The following is a 21,204-nucleotide window of genomic DNA, read 5'->3' on the forward strand; positions in this document are numbered from 1 at the left end:
GGCACAGTTCCATGACTCCACTAATTCCAGTGAGGGACATCCTACCTCCCACCTTCCCCTGCCCAATGATTGATAGATCTCCGCATATTCATGTACAGTGAGCGGTCATCAGAGACATAATTTGAAGCTCCTGGGCCCCAATGCAAAACCTGTAACAGGACCCCCAACTATAATGCTTTACTCATAGTAGTGGGTTCCCTATATGGAGAAGAGAGGCCTTATGGGCCCCCTAAGGCTCCTGGGCCCAGGTGCAACCGCATCCCTGCATCCTCTATAGTTATGCCCCTGGGTGTCATCCTTTTTCCTTCAGCATATACACGCTAAGGCCTCATTCACACGAGCGTTATTACACTTAAAAATGACTGAAAACCGCAACTATGTGAATCATTGGATTCTAAAGCATTTGTTCACATGGGCGATTTTTGGGCACATGATAAAATCACCGCCTCAAAACTGGCAAATCGCTGATCATTTTCGATCACCAGTTTTTCTTGCTGCATCAAAAGATAGGCCATGCCCTATCTTTTGACCAAAAACACAGGAAGCTCCTATGGGCTCCTATGGGAGCTGAAAAAGAAGGGAAAGGGAGGGGGTTTACCTGCATCCGGCGCTGGGAAAAGAAGACAGCTGGCTCTATTTAAGGTAATAGACGGAGTTCTGCTGACCGACAGCATTCCACACTGCAGCATATTTTTCACACGATACGCCCGTGTGAATGCAAGAAAAGAAACCGCCAATTAATTTCGGGACTCGATTGTGGCTATTCTTCGTTATAGCAATTTTTGGCCGCGTGCAGCCAGCGTAAAAACGCACACTTTGGTGTGAATGAGGCCTAGGTGCGGATTATGTGCTCTATATGTACCATTGGTTTTCTAGTTGCAAATAAAACAAAGTGAACCCTTTGGAATTACCTGGATTTCTGCATTGATTACCAAGTGAGATGAGCGAGTATACTCGGTAAGGCAATTGCTCGAGCGAGCATTGCCTTTAGCGAGTACCTGCCCACTCGAGACCAAAGGTTCGGGTGCCGGCGCGGGGGAGCGGTGGGTAGCGGCAGTCAGCAGGAGGGATCGGGGGGGAGAGAGGGAGAGAGAGATCTCTCCTCCGTTCCGCCCCGCTCTCCCCCGCAGCTCCCTGCCCGCCGCCGGCACCCGAACCTTCTGTCTCGAGCGGGCAGGTACTCGCTAAAGGCAATGCTCGCTCGAGCAATTGCCTTTAGCGAGTATACTCGCTCATCTCTAATTACTAATAAAATGTTATTTACGTCACAATCATAGACAACGTAAAAATACCACACAGATAGTTGTACCCTTCGTTTCTTTTATTGAGTACATTAAAAAAAACATCCACAGTACAGAAAAGGTTTCTTTGGACTGCGCTAAAAAAAAAAAAACTGACGGAAAAGAAGCAAGCGGAAACTTTTTGCGCTTTTTTGAAACCCCATTGAAATGGGGGAAAAAAACTTTTTTTTTTTCAGTTTCTCTCACCCAAAAATAGAGCAGAAAGATGGAAACCCTGAACTGACCCTAACGCAGGTGTGAAAGCAGCCTGCATGAAGCTATGTGCTAATGACTTCTCCCAAAGCTAATTAGCAAAATTTGTTTATGGAGATGAGATTGAAAGTTTGGGTTTCACAGGTGCTTTACCCAATAAATAAAGGCACACAAAGCCTGGTGAGGTGTAAGGGCTCACAGGGGTGTGTGTCGTCCATGTATTATGTGCGTGTTTTTCACGGGCGTAAAATACGCAGTGCACAGCAAATATGCGTGTAACATACTTATGTGCTGCATATGTTAAATCCCAATAATCTATATTAGTGCGTACTATACGGATAATACACACCAAAATAGGACACGCAGCGTTTTTTTCACGTGTGTTGAAAAACATAGCTGTGAGTGGCCCAAGAGTAATCAATGTGCCTTTAGCACCGCGTATTACACGCGTGAAAAATACATGCGTAATATATTGGCTACAAACACCCATGTGAGTGAGCCCTTAGAGAGATGCAATAAGCTGGAAATAGCTACACAAACACCGCTGAGGCTGCCTGTCCACGGGCGTTTTTGGATTGCGTTCCCTGCGGCGATAATCCGGCCGCAGAGAACACATTGCATGCTTTCCATAGTGTTGCTATAGAAAGCGCAGCCCCCCTGTTCATGAGCGGAGAATCATAGTGATTGTCCGCTCGCGGCCGGCAAATTGCCGCGATTCTCCGCAGTCATCTGTTATATAGGCTAACCGCGGAGATCTGTCTGCAGGCTCCTGCTCCCGGGCGGTGGCTCCTATGGTGGAGATCCACCGCGGGATACCGCAATGCCCGTGGACAGGCAGCCTAAAGACCTGTGTGTACATCAATCCAGTTAGACAAATTATCGACAAACTTAAAAAATTCAGGACTGTTGCTGCTCTCCCTGGGTGTCCTGTTGGGACCACTCCAAGAATGCAATAGACAATCCTGAAAGAGGCGAGAAAGAACTCAAGGGTAATAGTAAAGGCTCCGCAGAAGCATCTACAAGCTTCACAAACCTCAGTTTATGCATCCACTGTTAGAAAAACACCGAAGAAGAATTATGTCCATAGAAGACCATACAGAAGGCTACGGCTTACCAAAAAAACATTGTGACCTTCTCAAGTTTCCCAAGACCACCTGGATGCTCCATGGTGCTACTAGAAAAATGCCCTATGGACAGATGAGGAAAAAGTTGAACTCTTTAGCAAAAACGTACAATGCTATATTTGGAGGGAAAAGAACATGACACACCAAGGCTAAAACGTATCCCAACTGCGAAGCATGGTGGAGGGGTCATCATGGTTTGGGTCTGCTTTGCTGCCTCAGGATCTGGACACCTTGTGATCATTAAGGGAACACTGAATTCGAAGGTGTATCAAACATTTTACAGGAGAATGTAAGGGCATCCGTCCAGGACCTCAAGCTGAAGAGACGACGTGTGATACAACAAGATGACCTACTAAAAACGCACATAAGTAAATCAACTAAATTATTAAAAGAAAAGAAGATTTGTGTTTTGGAATGGCCAAGTCATAGTCCAGACCTTAACCCAATGGAGAAGCTGTGGCATGACCTGAAGAGGGCTATGGACACAACGCATCCCTAAAATATGGATGAAATTAAACATTTGTAGGGGGGAATGGTACAATATTCCTCAACAATGTTCTGGAAATCTTATTGGAAGCTAGAGGAAACATTTGGTAGAGGTGATTGATGTTAAAGTGATTTGCAGGTAAGGGGTTTTCCAGGTAAATACTATTGCTGACCTATCCTTAGGATAGGTCATCAATAGTTGATCGCCAGTGATCTGACACTTGGGATTCTTGGTGATGAGCTGACTGTCCAGCCCCACTGCACTGGTCTGGGCAGGAAGTCAAAATCAACTAAAACGTCCTGCTTCAATCGGAATGCAGAGCCGGAAGTATAATAGGTGGCTTTGCTCCCATTGATTTCAATGAGAATGAAGCATCCTCTGAGACTTCCTGCTCCAATCCTGATGGGGACCTCCAGCCACGTTGCACTGATCGCTGGGGATCTCAAGCATCGGATCCCTAGCGAATTGCGATCAACTATTGATGGCTTATCCTGAGGATAGGTCATCAATAGTATTTGTTCGAAAAACCCTTTTAAATTCACTTACTTTTTCTGCCCAGTTTGTGAATGTTACTCAATGTGTGCAATTGAAGGAGAGATAAGACATATCATAAAACTGTCACATTCCTGAGCTCAGTGGACTGATTAAGTATTTATCTCTAAGCTCAGTTTGTCTGTTGTTTTAAGTTTTGAGTGCAAAACAGTCTTACATTTTTGTGTGTGAGCATTTGTATTTCAATCAAGAGGGGTGTCCTCTCTGCATTTGTATATTATACGAGGGGCTGCTGATAAGTCTTTGGCTTTGCCCAGAAAGAAACGAGATAGGAAGATGAAACTTTATATTTATTCCACATACTCTCCACTGATGCCAACACACTTCTTACATCGGTATTCCAAGTTCTGTAAGCCTTGTAAAAAGAAGGATTTCGGTTGTGACAATCATCTGTAGCAGCCATGGCATCAGAAATGGTGTGAAATTTGGTGCCCTTGAGGTGTTTCTTCAGGTTTGGAAACAGATGATAGTCGGAGGGAGCTAGATCTGGTGAATAAGGTGGGTGGTCAACCAGTTGGAAGCCTAGCTCCACCAGTCTTGCCGTGGTTGCTTGTGCAGTGTGAACGGAGGCGTTGTCTTGCAGGAACAAGATTCCTTTGGACAGCTTGCTGCGCCTTTTGGCCTTCAGAGCTGCCTTCAATTGGTCCAAAAGTTCAATGTAATGCCTTGCATTGAAGGTGGAACCATTGTGAAGGTAGTCCACTAGCAGCACGCCCTCCTTATCCCAGAACACAGATGCCATCACCTTAGTGGCTGATTTTTGAACCCTGAACTTCTTTTGGCGAGGAGAACCTCTGTGCCTCCACTTCTTTGACTGCTCCTTGGTTTCAGGGTCATACAAATAAATCCAGGTCTCCTCCATAGTGACCAGTCGATCCAGGAAGTTCTTATCAGTCCGGAAACGCTGACAAATGGACCAGGAAGTTTTCACTTGCATGCTTTTCTGATCTGTTGTCAAACATTTGGGGACCCACTTTGCAGATAGCTTCTTCATGTTCAGATGTTCATGGATAATGACACAAACATGTTCACCAGAAATCCCCATGATATCTGCTATTCCTTTAGCTGAAATTGGCCGATTCTCCAGTATGAGGTTGTGCGCAGCATCGATCTCCGGAACAACAACCTCTCTCGGCCGCCCAGGACGTTCTTCATCATTGGTGCTGAAGTGGCCCGTTTTAAATTTGTCATCCCACTTCCTAACTGTAGAATATGAAGGGCATTGATCCCCCAATGTCTGCGACATATCACCATGAATATCCTTCGCGGACTTTCCTTGCAGAAACAAGAACTTTATCACTCCTCTGCTCTCATTTGCTGTAAATATCACCTTAGACTCCGCCATTTTGTTTTCCCGCGTGCCGAGATCACTGTTGCCATAAGCTACAAACACAAAATTTTAAAAACATATATTAGACACATAAGGCTTTCATGTGATGTAACATTCGTTACCATAGAAACAAAAAAAGGACACAAAGCCGAAGACTTATCAGCAGCCCCTTGTATATGTGCCCCATCCAAACCAGTTTCATTTTAGCCTGAGGAAGGATTTATAGAAGATCTGAAAGCTCGCTATAACATCATGTATTTTTGTTGGCCATTAAAAGGTATCATGTCTACAATTTTACTTGGTTTCTCTCACTGAGAACAATCCCAATAAAAGTCATGAGTGATACAACTGTTTGTATGATATTAGTTCAGGTAGATTGTGCTTGTCTATCATTGTGACTTCAGACTCCTACTCACTTCCGCGTTCAGTTTTCGTTGTTCCGCTCTGTCTTAAGAGCTACATAACTGTAAAAGTGGAAGTGCCGGGTTCAGCACATGCCTGACCTGAACAGAACCCATTATATTGGTTCCCATCTGGTCACCACTATGGAGTCTGACATTGTCTTGAACACAAAATAGTACTGCCAAATAGCGCTATATTTCATCCAAGATTTTTACAGATATCATAGACAGATCCAAAAAGAGGTATGGAATCAATGCAGAAATCCAGCTATTTCCAAAGGGCTCACTTACTTTTTCTTCCTGCACTGTGATTACACCGTGTGCAATTAAAGTCATGACAGGTACTGTGTGTAGTATTAGTTTGTGCCTGTCTATAGGTGTGACTAAGATAACAATCAGACCACATTTTATTAGCAATCACTGCAAGAATATAGGTGATTCCATAGGGTTCACTTACTTTCTCTTACAACTGTGCATGCTAAATATAAATGACACATACAAATCCCCTAGAGGGATGCAAGGATACAAATGTGTCACCCACTTGCAATAGTCTATGTTGCTAAGCAATGGTTCAAACAGCAGGGCAAAGTAATTATTCATTGGGGAATTTTTGAGTTTCTGACATGTTCCTGTGCCTTCAGTAACTACTGCAGCAATACTTGGATTATATGATGTAGGTAAAAAGTAGAAGAGGGGTACGGCTTTGTAGAAAGTGGTACAGTCTTAGAGTAGCCTAACCAGGTGGCTGTGCCCGAAGGCGTAACTATAATGGGCACAGAAGATGCAGTTGCACCCATAAGGTCTCTCTTCCCCATATATAGAGTCCAATGCTATAACTTAAGCATTATATTTGGGAGGGAAAGGCCTGTTACAGATTTTACATTGGGGTCCAGCAGCTTCAAGTCACGCCTCTGGCTGGGCCATCATTGTTATAGTCTTGGAGAACCCCTCTATAGCAAATAAGCCTTCAGCACTAGGCCGCCCACCAATAACTGGTATTGACAACCCCTTTAATATTGACATATTCTTCTAACTTGGCCTTTGCTTTTATTAAAGGGGTTGTCTGGAGAGAGAAAAGCGTACCCAATCCAATCTGGATCCAACGGTGCCAGAACCTTCACTTCCAGCCCGGTTTTGACACCAGGTCACATGGTTTGAATTCTTCCTCCGTCTTCTTATTGGTGACATCATCACAGGCGGTTGGTTGTTCGGCTTATTTCAATAATTAAACCCCTTTCTTTATCTCTGCATCTGCCATGACAGAGAAGGGGGCAGACTTAAGCCTATCGCTCAAAATTCGTTCAAACGATGGCTTCCGAGTGATAATTGTTGCATTCAAACGCTTCCATCTTTCACTCTTTGGCTGAATGATGATTTTTAGGTGAGCTTAAAATTCATCATTCAGCCAGAGAGACATAGCAGGGACTGCAAGCTGTGTTCTCCACAAGAGCAGCTGATTACATTGTATTCAGCTGACAGCTCCTGGCAGCTCATTTGAAGACCAAGCAGTCCAAAGTCCAGACCACATGCTGAGGTTTGCAAACAGCCACTGGAGGCTCATTTGCACACACATGAAGCTGATAAAGTGTTAATGGACATTAGTGCCCATTAGTACTTTATGCAAAACTATCGCTAAAACTGCCAATCTTTCAATCATTTGAAAGATTTTCTTTGTGTGTAAATGAGCCTTTAGTTATGGAAATGGCTTGAAAAACCAGCCGCCTGCAATTACGTCAACAGGGCAGAAATGGAGCTGCTGGCACTACTAGACCCATACTGATCGAGTAACTTTTTTTTCTCCCTTTATAACCCCTTTAACCTCTGTCAGAAATTCCCCAATTAATTGTTTTTCCAGGCACAAAAGTAGTCCCTGTATAAACCCACCCTTTATCAAGAATTTTTAGATTGACTCACATTGAAGACCTCCTCCATGTTTTGATCACTTTAAATGTAAACGGCTGCTAAGTTAAAAATGCAATGTCAGGTGACTTGTTAATGACTTTGTTAGCTCTTAACTTCTTCTCATCATTTGTAGGAGAAATTCCATTTCCTATTGGCAGCATAGTAACAACTCCCAACATGTTTAAGCCCAATCCATTAGTATCTTCTTACTGTAGTCTTTTTACTTTTAAGTAATCAGTAAAGTAAATCTTCTCATGACTCGTCCACGTAATTTAGCTTTCATCCCTGCTGAGATCTGATAACAGGGAATGTGCCCTTAGAGATTCACACAACCATAATTACTAATGTGTTGTGACTAATTACAGCTTATACCTGCAACTACTACTGACATTAAGGGATGCCTGTAAATAGTGACGAATATACGGCTTTTATGAGGAAATATTAAAGGCAATATATATGCATATTCTCATATACATGAAGTATCTGATTGAAGTTGTTTCTCATATACATGAAGCATCTGTTTGAAGTTGTTTCTCATATACATGAAGCATCTGTTTGAAGTTGTTCCTGCAGGTTGTCAACTTCCTCAATCACCTAAATGACATGCATACTAATCCCCAGAGGCGTAATTTGAAGCTGCTGGGCCCCAATGTAAAATCTATCTGCTATACCATCCCATGTAAGGTCTGTGCGTACCACCATACAGACTCCCTGCAGTTCCAATTTACTGATGTTCAATGGAGAGGGCAGCAGGGCAGAGGGAAATGGATATACATCAGACGATCCAATAGCCTATTAAAGTGGTGGAACCACAGTCGACTTTTATCACCATAGCACAGCATAGCATCGGTAGGCGTCTCACCGCTTAGAGCCCTCTGATTCCAAGAACGGGGGTCCCAAGCCCCTTGTCCTCCTCTCTACACCCGCTGCATTGAGAAGCAGGTTGAATAGAGCTGCAGTCATGCATGCGCAACGGTTGCCAACCGTTCAGAAATTCTTGGACAGTCCGTAAAGGGAGGGCACTTTTTTCCAGTGTTCGTGAAAAAAAAACCCAGATGCGTCCATGACTTTTTTGAAAAAACTGCCAATTCATGAGCAAATCATTATTGCTGTAATTATCATCATTTTACACTTAAGGCTGCGTGTCCACGGGCGTGATTTCATCGGCGATAAATCACCAGCAAATCACGATGTCTGAAGCTTTCCATAGTGTTGCTATGGAAAGCGCAGCTGGGGTGTCCACAAGCGGAGAATCATAGCGATTCTCTGCTCGCGGGAATTAAATGACAGCATGCTGCGATTCTCCGCGGTGCGCCTATCAGTCAGGCTCATTGCGGAGAACCGTCAGCTGTCTCCTGCTCTCCGGTGGCGGCTCCCGTGGACAGGCAGCCTTAGAGTAAATGCTGATCATGAGTTCATGTCAGTTTCTGATTTACAAACATGTATCACAATTGTTATCATTCATTGTGATTCTACAGTGTGTCTGTAAATAATGTTGCCTGTCTATGCATTTTGGATAAGGCCTCATGTCCACGGCACACGCGGATTCTGCATGCGGATTTCCACAGTGGATGCACTGCGAGTGATTGCGGATTTGATCTTTAATATCTTGTGGGAGATCTCAGATTCTTTTTTCTGCCACGCGCGGATTCCTTAATTCAAATCCGCCCGTGGACATTGGGCCTTAGTTGTCCAGAAAATTGCAAGTTGGCAATCGGGTGCATGCGTGGTACACCGCTGCTCCATTCAATTTCCATGTCACTGCAGATAGGTGTAGTGAGCCTGCAGTGTTGAGAACAGGGAGGGGGACATGGGACCCCTGTCCTCAGGATCTGTGGGAGTCTCACAACCACCAACCAGACTTTTATCACCTATCCTAATCCACTGATTAGCAGTGGAATTGCCGCAGCGATTCCACTGCAGATCAGCCCCCATGTGGACCCAACCCCTCCGAACAGTCTCTTTTACTAAATTTGTGGGCTTCAGGCTGTATCCGCACGGTCTACAAAATCTTGCTACAAAACATCACTACAATGTGAAGCCCATGGTTTCCAAAGGGTTCTTTCACATGAGCGATGTTTTGTAGTGAGATTTCGTAGCCCGTGCGGATGGACGCTCTAGAACAGTCTCTTATGCCGGACTTATTCCTGACAAGATACATCTTTAGTTGACTTTATGACCAGAACACTCTCAATTATCTGTTCTTGGCCGCTCTTTTTCCCGCTACTCTTTTCTTCCATCACTAGCTCTCCAGTGCTTACACACATAGAGCTCTGTCTTGTCCTCAGTTCTGCGTAAGGGAGCGTCCATCACTCAATTCCTGGCCCTTCACATCTGACTTCAGCTGGACCTACAGCAGCTTACCCCTTCCTATGTCTCCGATGGCTTGCACACACTGACCACTAGCTGTCACGACTCCCTTTCTAGCCTGAACTGAGGTGTCCACCAACAAGTGTCTCATACTGCAAAGTATGGGAACGCTCACCAAGAAATAGCTTGCTGTGTCTCACTTGTCAACTCTTTCTGTTTTGTACGGCTTCTTTCAGTTCGACCGTTTGCATGTTGGTATCGGCTTTGATAGTATCAAGCCAGTGTGTTCTTTGGTGGCCGCGGTCTACTTTTGCCGCCGACCACTCCAAGCATTATCCATGTTTCTAATGAATTAGCTTGCGTTATGTGCCCGAAGTTCGAGAGTCTCTGTTTTGTAATTTTGCCCTCCAATGAAAACTTTGGTTGGATGCGGTCTAGGACTGTTCTGTTCGTGATCTTGGTGGTCTAAGGAATTCGTAGGAGTTTCCTCTGGTCTGATTTCTTCAGTGTCAAACTTTCGCAGTCTAAGTTGTGATTGGGAAGATGATTGCCTTGACTATCTGGCATTTCATTGCAATGCTTATATCTTTGTTGTTCCAGATGTTATCCATACTTAGCATTGGATACTCTCAATATACATCAGCATTTAGGACTTTCTGTTCTGATGAACTAAGTATTTATAACATTTCTCTTAGTTATCAGCCGTACCCTACGATATCACTCTGACTAAACCATTGCAGCTCTAGCATTTCTCCTAATTACGAGTCATTCTACGTTACTCCTCTGAATAAACTTCAACAAGCATAACATTTAGGTTAACTTTTTTACCCTCCTTACAAATTTCGAGTAGCCAGGTTGGATTTTGAGTTGTGACTACATGAGGAAGGTGCCGGAGGGCAGGAGCGGTGTACCGGGGTTCATTGTATAGTAGGGGACAGAAATTGTTTTCCACAATAGCACTTAATTCTAGGAACTATAAGGGAGGACATTTATAGTAGCAGGAATGCCATATAGGGAGCACTGATGGGCACAACTCCAATGACTGCCAACTAGTCTGTAAATGTAACGACCTTTGGGTACCACCAGCTCCATTCTGTAATGAGAGTGGGGAGATGCCATCTAGAGCGCCTCAAACCCATTAGTTGAGATCTTTCAAAGCTGAAATAAACATTACCCATGGCACTACTTGGTGGATCAAGTTCCTCATGAAGACACTTGAACGAAGGAAATGTGTTGTATTCTATGTATTGTATACTGCTATATGGTTTAATAAATACATCTGGATGCATCCTTCGATGTGAGAGTTTCTGGTGTACGGATCCACCAAGCAGCGCGCTGAGTGATGTTTATTTGATCTTGGAAAGATTTCAACTAAAGGGTTTGAGGTGCTCTAGATGGCATCTCCACACTCTCATTACAGTATGAAGCTGGTGGTGCCCGATGGTAGTTACATTTACAGACTATTTGGCGTTCATTGGAGTTGTACCCATCATCGCACAACTCCATCAGGGCAAAGCATGAGCATATTACTATACTGGTTTCCTACTATTACACTTAGATCAGGGGCGTAGTTATAGGGGGTGCAGAGTTAGCAGTCACTACCTGGGCCCTAAAGCCTTAGGGGGCCCAAAGGGCTATCTATCATGTAACAAAACACCAGTGCTATAAATGGCACATGGATGATTGTGGGGCTACGTTGCAGATTTAGCATTGGGGCCCCTATACTTTGCTAGAATCTTAAAAGATTAGGAGAGGCTATGTCTGCGGGTGCTAGTGTTGCATTTATGGGTTTTTAAGATACCCAATGATGCAGATGACAGTTGTGGGGAGGCCTTCATGCTGGACTTTTGCATCCGGGGCCAACGAACAGTTAGCTATGCCTCTAATTTATGCGCCTTTATCTCCTTTTCCTTTTTTCCACTTCGTCACGATCCAAGGACATTCTGTAGGAAGCCCCGGTATGGATATTTGTATGAGTATTAGAGCAAGGCAAGGGATGCCACTGTTTTTAGAACATGGGTGGGTATAATACAGTAAATATATAACTGTACCAATTAGTTCATCATGAATCCAGACAGCTGGAGGAAGATGTTTTGTCTAGGACACTGCACAGTTTTTCAAGGCCCTTTTTCCATAGTTGAGTCTATTGGAAAAGAATCCTGCATCTACCGCCTTAGAGGTTAGACAGTAAATCATTCCACATTATATTTAGTATGGCTATTGTTGAGCACAGGTGCATGCTTATTGTAATTATATAGTAGTTTGTGCTAGCTAAAACTGCATAAATTCAGTTTTTCATGACAATGCAGTTACTAGGTGGCGCTGTTCTTTTACTGTTTCTACTATATGAGTTTAATACATTGACTAAAAACGGATTATGAATTTAAAAGAATGTATCCTTGGTGGTTTAAGGTTAGCATGCTTGATGGAACCTTGATAGACCCCATATTAAGTCAATGAAGTCCGTTGTACGATGGATGTGAGTTACTGCCATGGCTTCTGTTATGTACACTAGTGGTGTGGCATAGACTAAAGCTCAAACTTTACTAGTTGATCGAGACTAACTGTACCGGTAAAATGATGTTCCAGCTCTGCTACTTCTCTGAAACGCTACCAGTATACTGTCTCTCCACCTGTACCCCTTCAGCCAAATATGCAGGACTCAATTATAGCATGGACAAAAGGGTCAAATGCCCCAAGGCTTCCATGACTTATATATTGGCACTAGCTGTATCTACTGTTACCTCACATGTACTTCACAGCTGGCCATCCTGCTTTGTATCACTTTAACATCCAATCTTGCCATTACTAACTTTTCCCAAGCTCCTGGCTGGCACAGGATTTGGATGCTAAACTGCCAAACCTCAGACTGGCAAGGAAACTGCACTGCAGCCCGGGCCCTTAAAGCAACCTTATGGTCCCTGGACAAAATTAGTTTCCAGGAATGGAAGGGGAGGAGGTATACGACCAGCAGTTGTTCTTCCCTGGCGTTCCTTTGACCCCTTGGTACTCAGTCCCACGTTCAGTCATCCAAGATGGCCAACATAGTCTTCAGACTACCTATTCCCACAGTTCATTGGTAGCACTATACCTGCTCTCTGATTGGCCAGAGCTGTTCACATGATCAGAATTGGGCAACCAGTTTTGCACAGGTTGCTTTAGAAAATTGCTACTGCCATCTTGGACAACTGAAAACAGGACCCAGAACTGGTGAGTCGGAGGGGCAGCAGAGAAGAACAACTGCAGGTCATATTATGACTCATATAAGACTCATATACCCCCCTCCCTCTACTGCCCCAGGACAGAATTTTGTTCCAAAGCTGGAGGGTCACTTCAAAGGGTTATTCCAAATCTTAGACATTTATGGCAGGATATACTATAAACAGGGGCATAACTATAGAGGATGCAAGGGATGCGGTTGCACCCGGGCCCAGGAGTCTTAGGGGGCCCATAAGGCCTCTCTTCTCCATATAGGGAGCCCAGTACTATAAGTAAAGCATTATAGTTGGGGGCCCTGACACAAGTTTTGCATTGGGGCCCGGGAGCTTCAAGTTACGCCTCCGACTATAAATGTCTGATAATTGCAGATCCCACCTCTGGGCTCTTCACCTGTCTCCAGAACAGAGCTCCACCGACTTCGCCCTGCCTGTAAACTGAGCTTACTGTGTTCCACACTTTCTGTAATTCCCGTTCAAATCTACATGAGTTATGGAAATTGCGAGCAACCTCTCCAGTCGCCGCCTTACCGGGTGGATGTAAATGGTGGACCCTTATTCTGGACATAGAGGTGGGATGCACATCTATTAAACATTTATGACAAAACCTGTGGATATTTGTACACTGAAAAGTGGTATTATTTGAGTAAGGTGGTTGTAGTCCGGTATTGTTAAATGGTAGTATTTAAAGCGACCCTCCAGCAGTCCCGGGCGAAAATTTCTCCTAGGATTGGAGGGGGGCAGTAATATTACTTGCCGTATTCCATTTGTGCCCGTGTGCTGCAGATCCACCAGTTCCCAGGGCCCTTCTTCGATCTTCCAAGATGACCGCAGTGGTCCTTCCCCTACTGGTGCAATGATAGTCTGAGACTCTCCAAGCTGCTTTTGGACTGGCCAGTGTTGTTCACGTAAGCATTAGAGATGAGCGAACGTGTTCGGCTCCGCCCCTTTTCGCCCGAGCACCGAACTTTGCGAGCAATTCCGTGCTCGGGCGAAAAAAGTTCGGGGGTCGCCGTGGCAGCGCGGGGGGGTGCGGCGGGGAGTGGGGGGGAGAGGGAGAGAGAGAGGGCTCCCCCCTGTTCCCCGCTGCTGCCGCCCGCGCCGCCGCGCCTCTCCCCGCCCCCCGGCGCCGGCCGAATCTTTACGCGCGGACACTGAAGTCCTCGGTAAAGCCGGTGTCTGGGTGCGTAAGTGTTCGTTAAGAACACGTTCGCTCATCTCTAGTACTAAGCATCAATAGCCAATCAGAGCAGCCTGTAGTGTCTTAGACTACCGACGCACTAGCACAATGTGCATCGGGCAGTCAGAGCATTGTAGCGGTCATCTTGAAAGACCAAAGATGAGCCCAGTAGTTGGCAGAACTGAAACACACTCGCACAAATGGAGGACAGTAGGTAATATTACTCATTCCCCTCCCGTCCTGGGACTGGAGAAATACTTTAAGAAAGCACAGTATGAGGTATTATTGGGGTTTCGCAAAGTACTATTAATTATTTGTGAAGTGACTTGTGGCATAATGTAGGTGTTGTGTAGTAGTATTACATACTCGCTGTATGGTAATGTTTCTTGCATTAGTATTATTTGGGCATTGTTTAGGTACTATTTCCCTCCTTATAAAAATGGATTGGGAGCAATCGCAAATGTTTTGCCCAGGGGGCACACATGTACCATACGGCTTTCTTTGTTGAGCCATCATTATGGGTATGGCACGCTCAATTATAGATGAGTTTGCTTTTTGTTCTCACTCTTGAACCGGAGCTCAGAATGCTTCTCTCAAACCGTATCATTCTTGTGGTTTGCATTGTTTTGCCTCCACACCTATTTCTTCTTGCTCTTACCTCAGGTATGGGATTCTGCGCTTCATGTTTAGACATTGGCCCCTTATATCTTACCCAATCATGGCTCTTTTGTGAACGTTCAAACATTTTATAAACTATAGGTTCACCTTTAGAGCACCTACACTTACACATCATTGCACAAGTAGGAGATAAAGGATGTCATGGAGTTCTTTAATTCTCAGGGGCTTTCTTGGGAACCCACCATAGGGCACTGGCTGTTCTATGACAACTTTGTCTACTGCACCTCAGTATATATATATATAGGCGGTAGATTTAAGGGATGATGGCAGAGGATTTCAAAAGAGCAGTTTAGCGTAAGTATGGCTTTTCTACTTACCAGCTGGTATCACAAAGGGAAAGCCATGTCTGGCCATACATTACACCTGCAGTGGTCATTGCAGGTATTGCACTGTATGTAATACATGAGCAGGCCCACTTTGCCAAAGCAGGAGCTGCTCTTACATGGTGGCTCCCCATTCTAGCTCATAGACATGGTCCTTAATGTGGACAGAGGATGTTTTTTATGACCCTCTATAATGAATAAAATATACTGGACCCTAATTACATGTTCAGTGAAACATAAATTTGGGGCTTGGGTTTTGGCTCCACTTGAGATTTATTTAAGTAGAAGAGTAAAAACATCAGAACAAGTCTGAAAATGGAGTTTGGGGTTAGGGTTAAGGGTGGGTTCACACCTGTGTTGTGGATTCTGCTTCTTGCTCCGTTCGGGGAGCAATCAAGCCAACTGCACATGACCGGATTTTCATTGTGGAATCCGGAGCGGGCATCTGCTTCTGGGTTACTCAGCAAATACCTTTCATAGCATGCTATGGAAAAGCGCTTTTTCCTGCACAGGAGGGGAAATTAATTGCGATTTTCCACTCGTGGAGGAAAAATCGCAGCATGCTCTATTTCTGAGCAGATTCCGCACGGACGACTTACATTGAAGTCAACTTGCGGCCCTTCTGCAATTGACATTGGGGAAAGGTTGTGGATTCCACGTCATTGAATGCCGGCTGGGCACTGAGTCGGATTTCACTGGAGGCTCCCATACGAACCATCCATCCACAGTACAGAAGAGAAGACCTAATGACAGGTATGCGCGGACGCCGGCTGTGGAATCCGATCCGGTCGTGTGCAGCCGGCCTAAAGGGGAATCCCCGTGGCTGAACGGCTCCATCTCTAGACGGAACTGAACAGCACCGGACAGATCCCATTGACTACAATGGGGTAAGTCCACTTTCCGCCCAGCTGCCCAACCTTTGGATGTAAGAAAAAGCGCTGCATGCAGCGTTTTTTCTTCTGGTATTGTGAACCTGATCTATGATGGAACCTTCAGCCGCAGATTCTGATGCAGATGTGAAACCGGCCTTAGACAGACAATTTTGCACATTGATAACCATAACATAGTGCTACTATTGTACATGTGGAACCTCGCCACTTTGATTTCTTTGAGTCACAAATACCGTGTTTCCCCGAAAATAAGACAGTGTCTTATATTAATTTTTGTTCAAAAAGGTTTAACCTTTTTACATGTATAGCTGCCTGGACACTATTTAAATTGACTTTTTTAATTAACTGTTAGCAGTGCTTAATTTTGGAGTAGGGCTTATATTTCAAGCATCCTCAAAAAGCCTGAAAAATCATTTTGCATCATCAAAAATTCTGGAAAATAATGCTATGTCTTATTTTCAGGGTATGTCTTATTTTCAGTGAAACGGGGTAGTAGTCAATATAAATGTTTGCCAACCCTGACGTAAGATTCACATGCACTTCTATTGTAGTACTGTGCAAGAATGGTAGGCAGTTGTAAATTTTCTTGAAGGCCACGTTGTAAGATTATTAAGTTGCACCAGTTGGCAAGTTTGCTTGTGAGTTGTGACGTCCTGCAACCTTGACTGCCAAGAAACCTTCAGCAGCGTTTGTTGTCCATCTCTGAGCTTCCTGCTATTAACTCAGCTAATATTTGCATCAAGAAACAGCTGAAAGGACACCAGATTTTACATCTGCCGACTGCTTAGACCGTGTTGCTTGGGTTTGACTTTACCATCATTCCTATATAGGAGGTTGCAGATAGGATGTTGTGATGGTGCGGTGGCGACAGGTGGAGGCAGCTTTGTGCAGCAAAAATGAACTTTACAAATTAGAAAATATTGATTACATTTTAGCACACCACAGGAGGCTTCCATGATTACTAAACATTACATATTATAATAAAGTCTGTCTAGCAATAAACCAAACTTAAGGCCCATTTACACGCAAAGAAAAATCTTTCAAACGATGGAAAGATTGAAAGTTTAAGCAATCTTTTTGCATAAAGTGTTATTGTCCATTAACACTTTATCATCTTCATTTGCATGTAAAAGGGCCTCCAGAAGCTGTTTGCAGAGCCCAGCATGTGTTTAATTACATGACCAGCTGTGCATACAGCTGCATTGTTCTCGTCGGCTTCCCTGGAGAACACAGCATGCGTTCTATCCAGAGATACTTTATCTGTCTGTAGCTGAAAGATGGATTTTAAATCTACCGTAAAATCATCATTCAGGCAAAAAGTGCATGATGCCCACGTTTACATGTAACGATTATCGCTCATTTTCGGTCATTTGAATGAATTTTGAGCGATAATTGTTACGTGTAAATGGATCTTTAGCCGGAATTGTCTTTTAGGCAATTAACCACTACTCACATCTTGGGTATTGCAGTACCCGAATTGTATGGAGGGGGATCTGTTACTGTTCCTGCTCCATGCAAACCCTGAATCCCCAGGATGAAACTGTAAGTCCTGGAGTGTTAAGGGGTAAGCTCTCTTACATTTTTTCTTGCAAGTGATTATAAGCATGTTTGCAATATGCCTAATTCGCCTATTCTGTACATTTTTATAGAAAACGCCTATTTAGCAATGCAGTCACTCATGAGGAAAGGAGGGAAGGAAGAGGAGGGTGAGAGAGAAAATGAAAGATGGATGTAGGCTGGATAGAACGAGCATCTCTGGACCCAGTTAAAGATCCCAGAAGTAGTAAGGGGTGTCTGAGCACCAAAAGCAAAATTATACCTAGAGAATCACATAATGGACAAGGTTCTGTATTGCGGTGACTCCTGAAATGTGATACAGTAATACCAGGACTTCACAAACTTATCACGCGTACCTTTAACCCTTTCCAATCCAATTTGTATCCTGGTTTTCCTAGGGGGCTTACTCTTTTTCTGCTGTTATACAACAGTGCTATCTGCTGGCTAAAGCCAGTACTACATGAGGTGACACATTCGATAGGCTCCGACAGCAGAGAGGCTGGCAATATACAATAAGAGAACCCAATTGAAAGTCCCCCAACATCTGACCTGTACAGCCTTAAATCATAATGTCTTTAGAGGTCAAACAGTGGATTGGAAAGGGTTAAGAGAAGCATAAGATCCTCCATCCCCATGATCTCCTGGATTTTATTGAATCACATGAAGATGGAGGGTGGGGAAGTCGGTCGCCAGAGCAGCGGTATACATGTACGGGCAGCATTTATCAGATGGCGCACCACCGAGTGTTTATAGGTCGACAGCGGGATCTCACAGAGGTGCAGAAGGAATAGTTAACTTAACCCCTTACATTAGACATCGGAGCAGTGGCGGCTGCTCTCTCACCGTAGAGGAGTCGCCTCCTTACGCCTCTCTTTATATATGCAAAAATGTGTGAAATCTGACGTAGTTCTTTGTATTTCTCATATGTGATTAAAGGGATGTGATTCATTTCAGTAATTTTCATTTCCTAGGGAGTGGAGATTAATGTCACAGGTCAAGGCCAACCATGTTTCTCCTGCAAAGAACGATGCCCGGGGTTCCTTGCACATAGGTGGAGGTAGGTAATAACGTAATATGATTCTCCTAGAAAGCAACATTGGTTCTGTATGATTATACACTCATTGCCAAAACCACCCCTCCCCAAGAAGGAGCTGTTGGAGGGGAATGAAACGTTCTCCGTGTGATTATAACGTTGATATAAGTAAGTGATTACAATATCAGAGGAAAAGGATAATTTATTGTGGAAAACTGACCCAGTAAAGGGAAGCTCTAGTACCCTGTTGTACCGCCTCTAGCTTGGATACAAGATGTGATACAGGCGGGCATGGAGGCTCTAGTACCCTGTTGTACCGCCTCTAGCTTGGATACAAGATGTGATACAGGCGGGCATGGAGGCTCTAGTACCCTGTTGTACCGCCTCTAACTTGGATACAAGATGTGATACAGGTGGGCATGGAGGCTCTAGTACCCTGTTGTACCTCCTCTAGCTTGGATACAAGATGTGATACAGGTGGGCATGGAGGCTCCAGTACCCTGTTGTACCACCTCTAGCTTGGATACAAGATGTGATATGGGTGGGCATGGAGGCTCTAGTACCCTGTTGTATCACCTCTAGCTTGGATACAAGATGTGATACAGGCTGGCATGGAGGCTCTAGTACCTTGTTGTACCTCCTCTAGCTTGGATACAAGATGTGATACAGGTGGGCATGGAGGCTCCAGTACCCTGTTGTACCACCTCTAGCTTGGATACAAGATGTGATATGGGTGGGCATGGAGGCTCTAGTACCCTGTTGTACCACCTCTAGCTTGGATACAAGATGTGATACAGGCTGGCATGGAGGCTCTAGTACCTTGTTGTACCTCCTCTAGCTTGGATACAAGATGTGATACAGGTGGGCATGGAGGCTCTAGTATCCTGTTGTACCACCTCTAGCTTGAATACAAGATGTGATACAGGCAGGCATGTAGGCTCTAGTACCCTATTGTACCGCCTCTAGCTTGGATACAAGATGTGATACAGGCCGGCATGGAGGCTCTAGTATCCTGTTGTACCACCTCTAGCTTGGATACAAGATGTGATACAGGCGGGCATGTAGGCTCTATTACCCTGTTGTACCACCTCTAGCTTGGATACAAGATGTGATACGGGCGGGCATGGAGGCTCTAGTACCCTGTTGTACCGCCTCTAGCTTGGATACAAGATGTGATACAGGTGGGCATGGAGGCTCTAGTACCCTGTTGTACCACCTCTAGCTTGGATACAAGATGTGATACGGGCGGGCATGTAGGCTCTATTACCCTGTTGTACCACCTCTAGCTTGGATACAAGATGTGATACGGGCGGGCATGGAGGCTCTAGTACCCTGTTGTACCTCCTCTAGCTTGAATACAAGATGTGATACAGGCGGGCATGTAGGCTCTAGTACCCTATTGTACCGCCTCTAGCTTGGATACAAGATGTGATACAGGCTGGCATGGAGGCTCTAGTATCCTGTTGTACCACCTCTAGCTTGGATACAAGATGTGATACAGGCGGGCATGTAGGCTCTAGTACCCTGTTGTACCGCCTCTAGCTTGGATACAAGATGTGATATGGGCGGGCATGGAGGCTCTAGTACCCTGTTGTACCGCCTCTAGCTTGATACAAGATGTGATACAGGTGGGCATGGAGTCTCTAGCTTGCATGCTAGATGTAGTACAATTGGGTATGGAGGCATACAGGTTCCATATGGTATCCTGTGGCCTATTGCTCCACATTTGCTTTAACTAAGCCTCTGGATCATGCAAATTCTTTACCGTCAAAGTTGGCGTCCCATACATGTTCTTTTGGCAATACATTTTTTCGACTGGGAAGGCCATGGAAGCATGACAATGTTGTGGAGACATTCCTGTGACCCCCTTGTGTGTGCAGCCGAGCATTATCCTGATGGAAGCCGCCATGAGAGGAACACACGTGGCTGCCGGATGTCCTGAACATATAACTGAGCTGTCGCAAACGATGGCCCCCCAACCATCACATCAGCAGTGGGGGCAGTGTACCGCTCCACAGCAACGGCAAGATTAAGATGCTTACCTGTAGATTTCCAAACACGAACGTGGCCACTGTCAGTGCCCAAACTAAACCTGGATTTGTCACTGAAGACAATCCAATTCCATTCTTTAGCAGTCCATTTTAGTTGTTCACAACACCACTGCAAACAAAGGTGGTGGTTGGTAGGTGTCAAAGGCAATACATGTAATATGTACCATGAGACCAAATGGCCTTCAGCCAAGTGACTGGAAATGGTTCTGACAGACACAGGGGCCTGTAACAATGGCGCCACCTGTGCAACAAACCAATTGGAACTTCTCGAATGATCAGACGCTCCTCTCTACTGGTGGTCTGTCGGGGGTCCTGAGCCCGGTCACCTTGTGTGCCTCACACATCCACTGGTCCCAACACCTCCTAACAGTCTGGTCAGAACGGCCCAGGTGGCAGCAATTTGTTGATACGACCATCCAGCTTCTCACATCCCAGTAGTGCGCCCCTGTCAGGCTCTGGTAACGGGGTGAAATCTCTTCTCTGCACCGTAGAGGCGTCTAGTGGTCAACAAGCTCTACAAGCGAAAGAAGAGGTCTCTACATACAAGGAGCCTCCGAGAGCCTCCTATAGGCCAGGGGGGGAACCACTTTTAGGGCCTCAGGTGACAAGACCGTTCATCTAATCACCACAACTCTGATCATTTGTATATCTACCTGAGATGTAACCGCATGCTGAGTC

General features: G+C 44.9%; 1 protein-coding gene across 1 annotated transcript in view; it reads left to right on the forward strand.

Annotated features, from left to right (window-relative positions):
* PRICKLE3 (prickle planar cell polarity protein 3) overlaps window positions 1-21,204 on the forward strand; it is a 42,700-nt gene that overhangs the window by 13,203 nt on the left and 8,293 nt on the right. Inside the window, exon 2 of the mRNA XM_066580688.1 lies at window positions 18,414-18,499. Coding sequence (XP_066436785.1) covers window positions 18,414-18,499 — 86 coding nt within the window. The remainder of the gene's footprint in view (window positions 1-18,413; window positions 18,500-21,204) is intronic.

The sequence above is a fragment of the Eleutherodactylus coqui genome, chromosome 10, assembly GCF_035609145.1.
Source record: "Eleutherodactylus coqui strain aEleCoq1 chromosome 10, aEleCoq1.hap1, whole genome shotgun sequence".
NCBI lineage: Eukaryota > Metazoa > Chordata > Amphibia > Anura > Eleutherodactylidae > Eleutherodactylus > Eleutherodactylus coqui.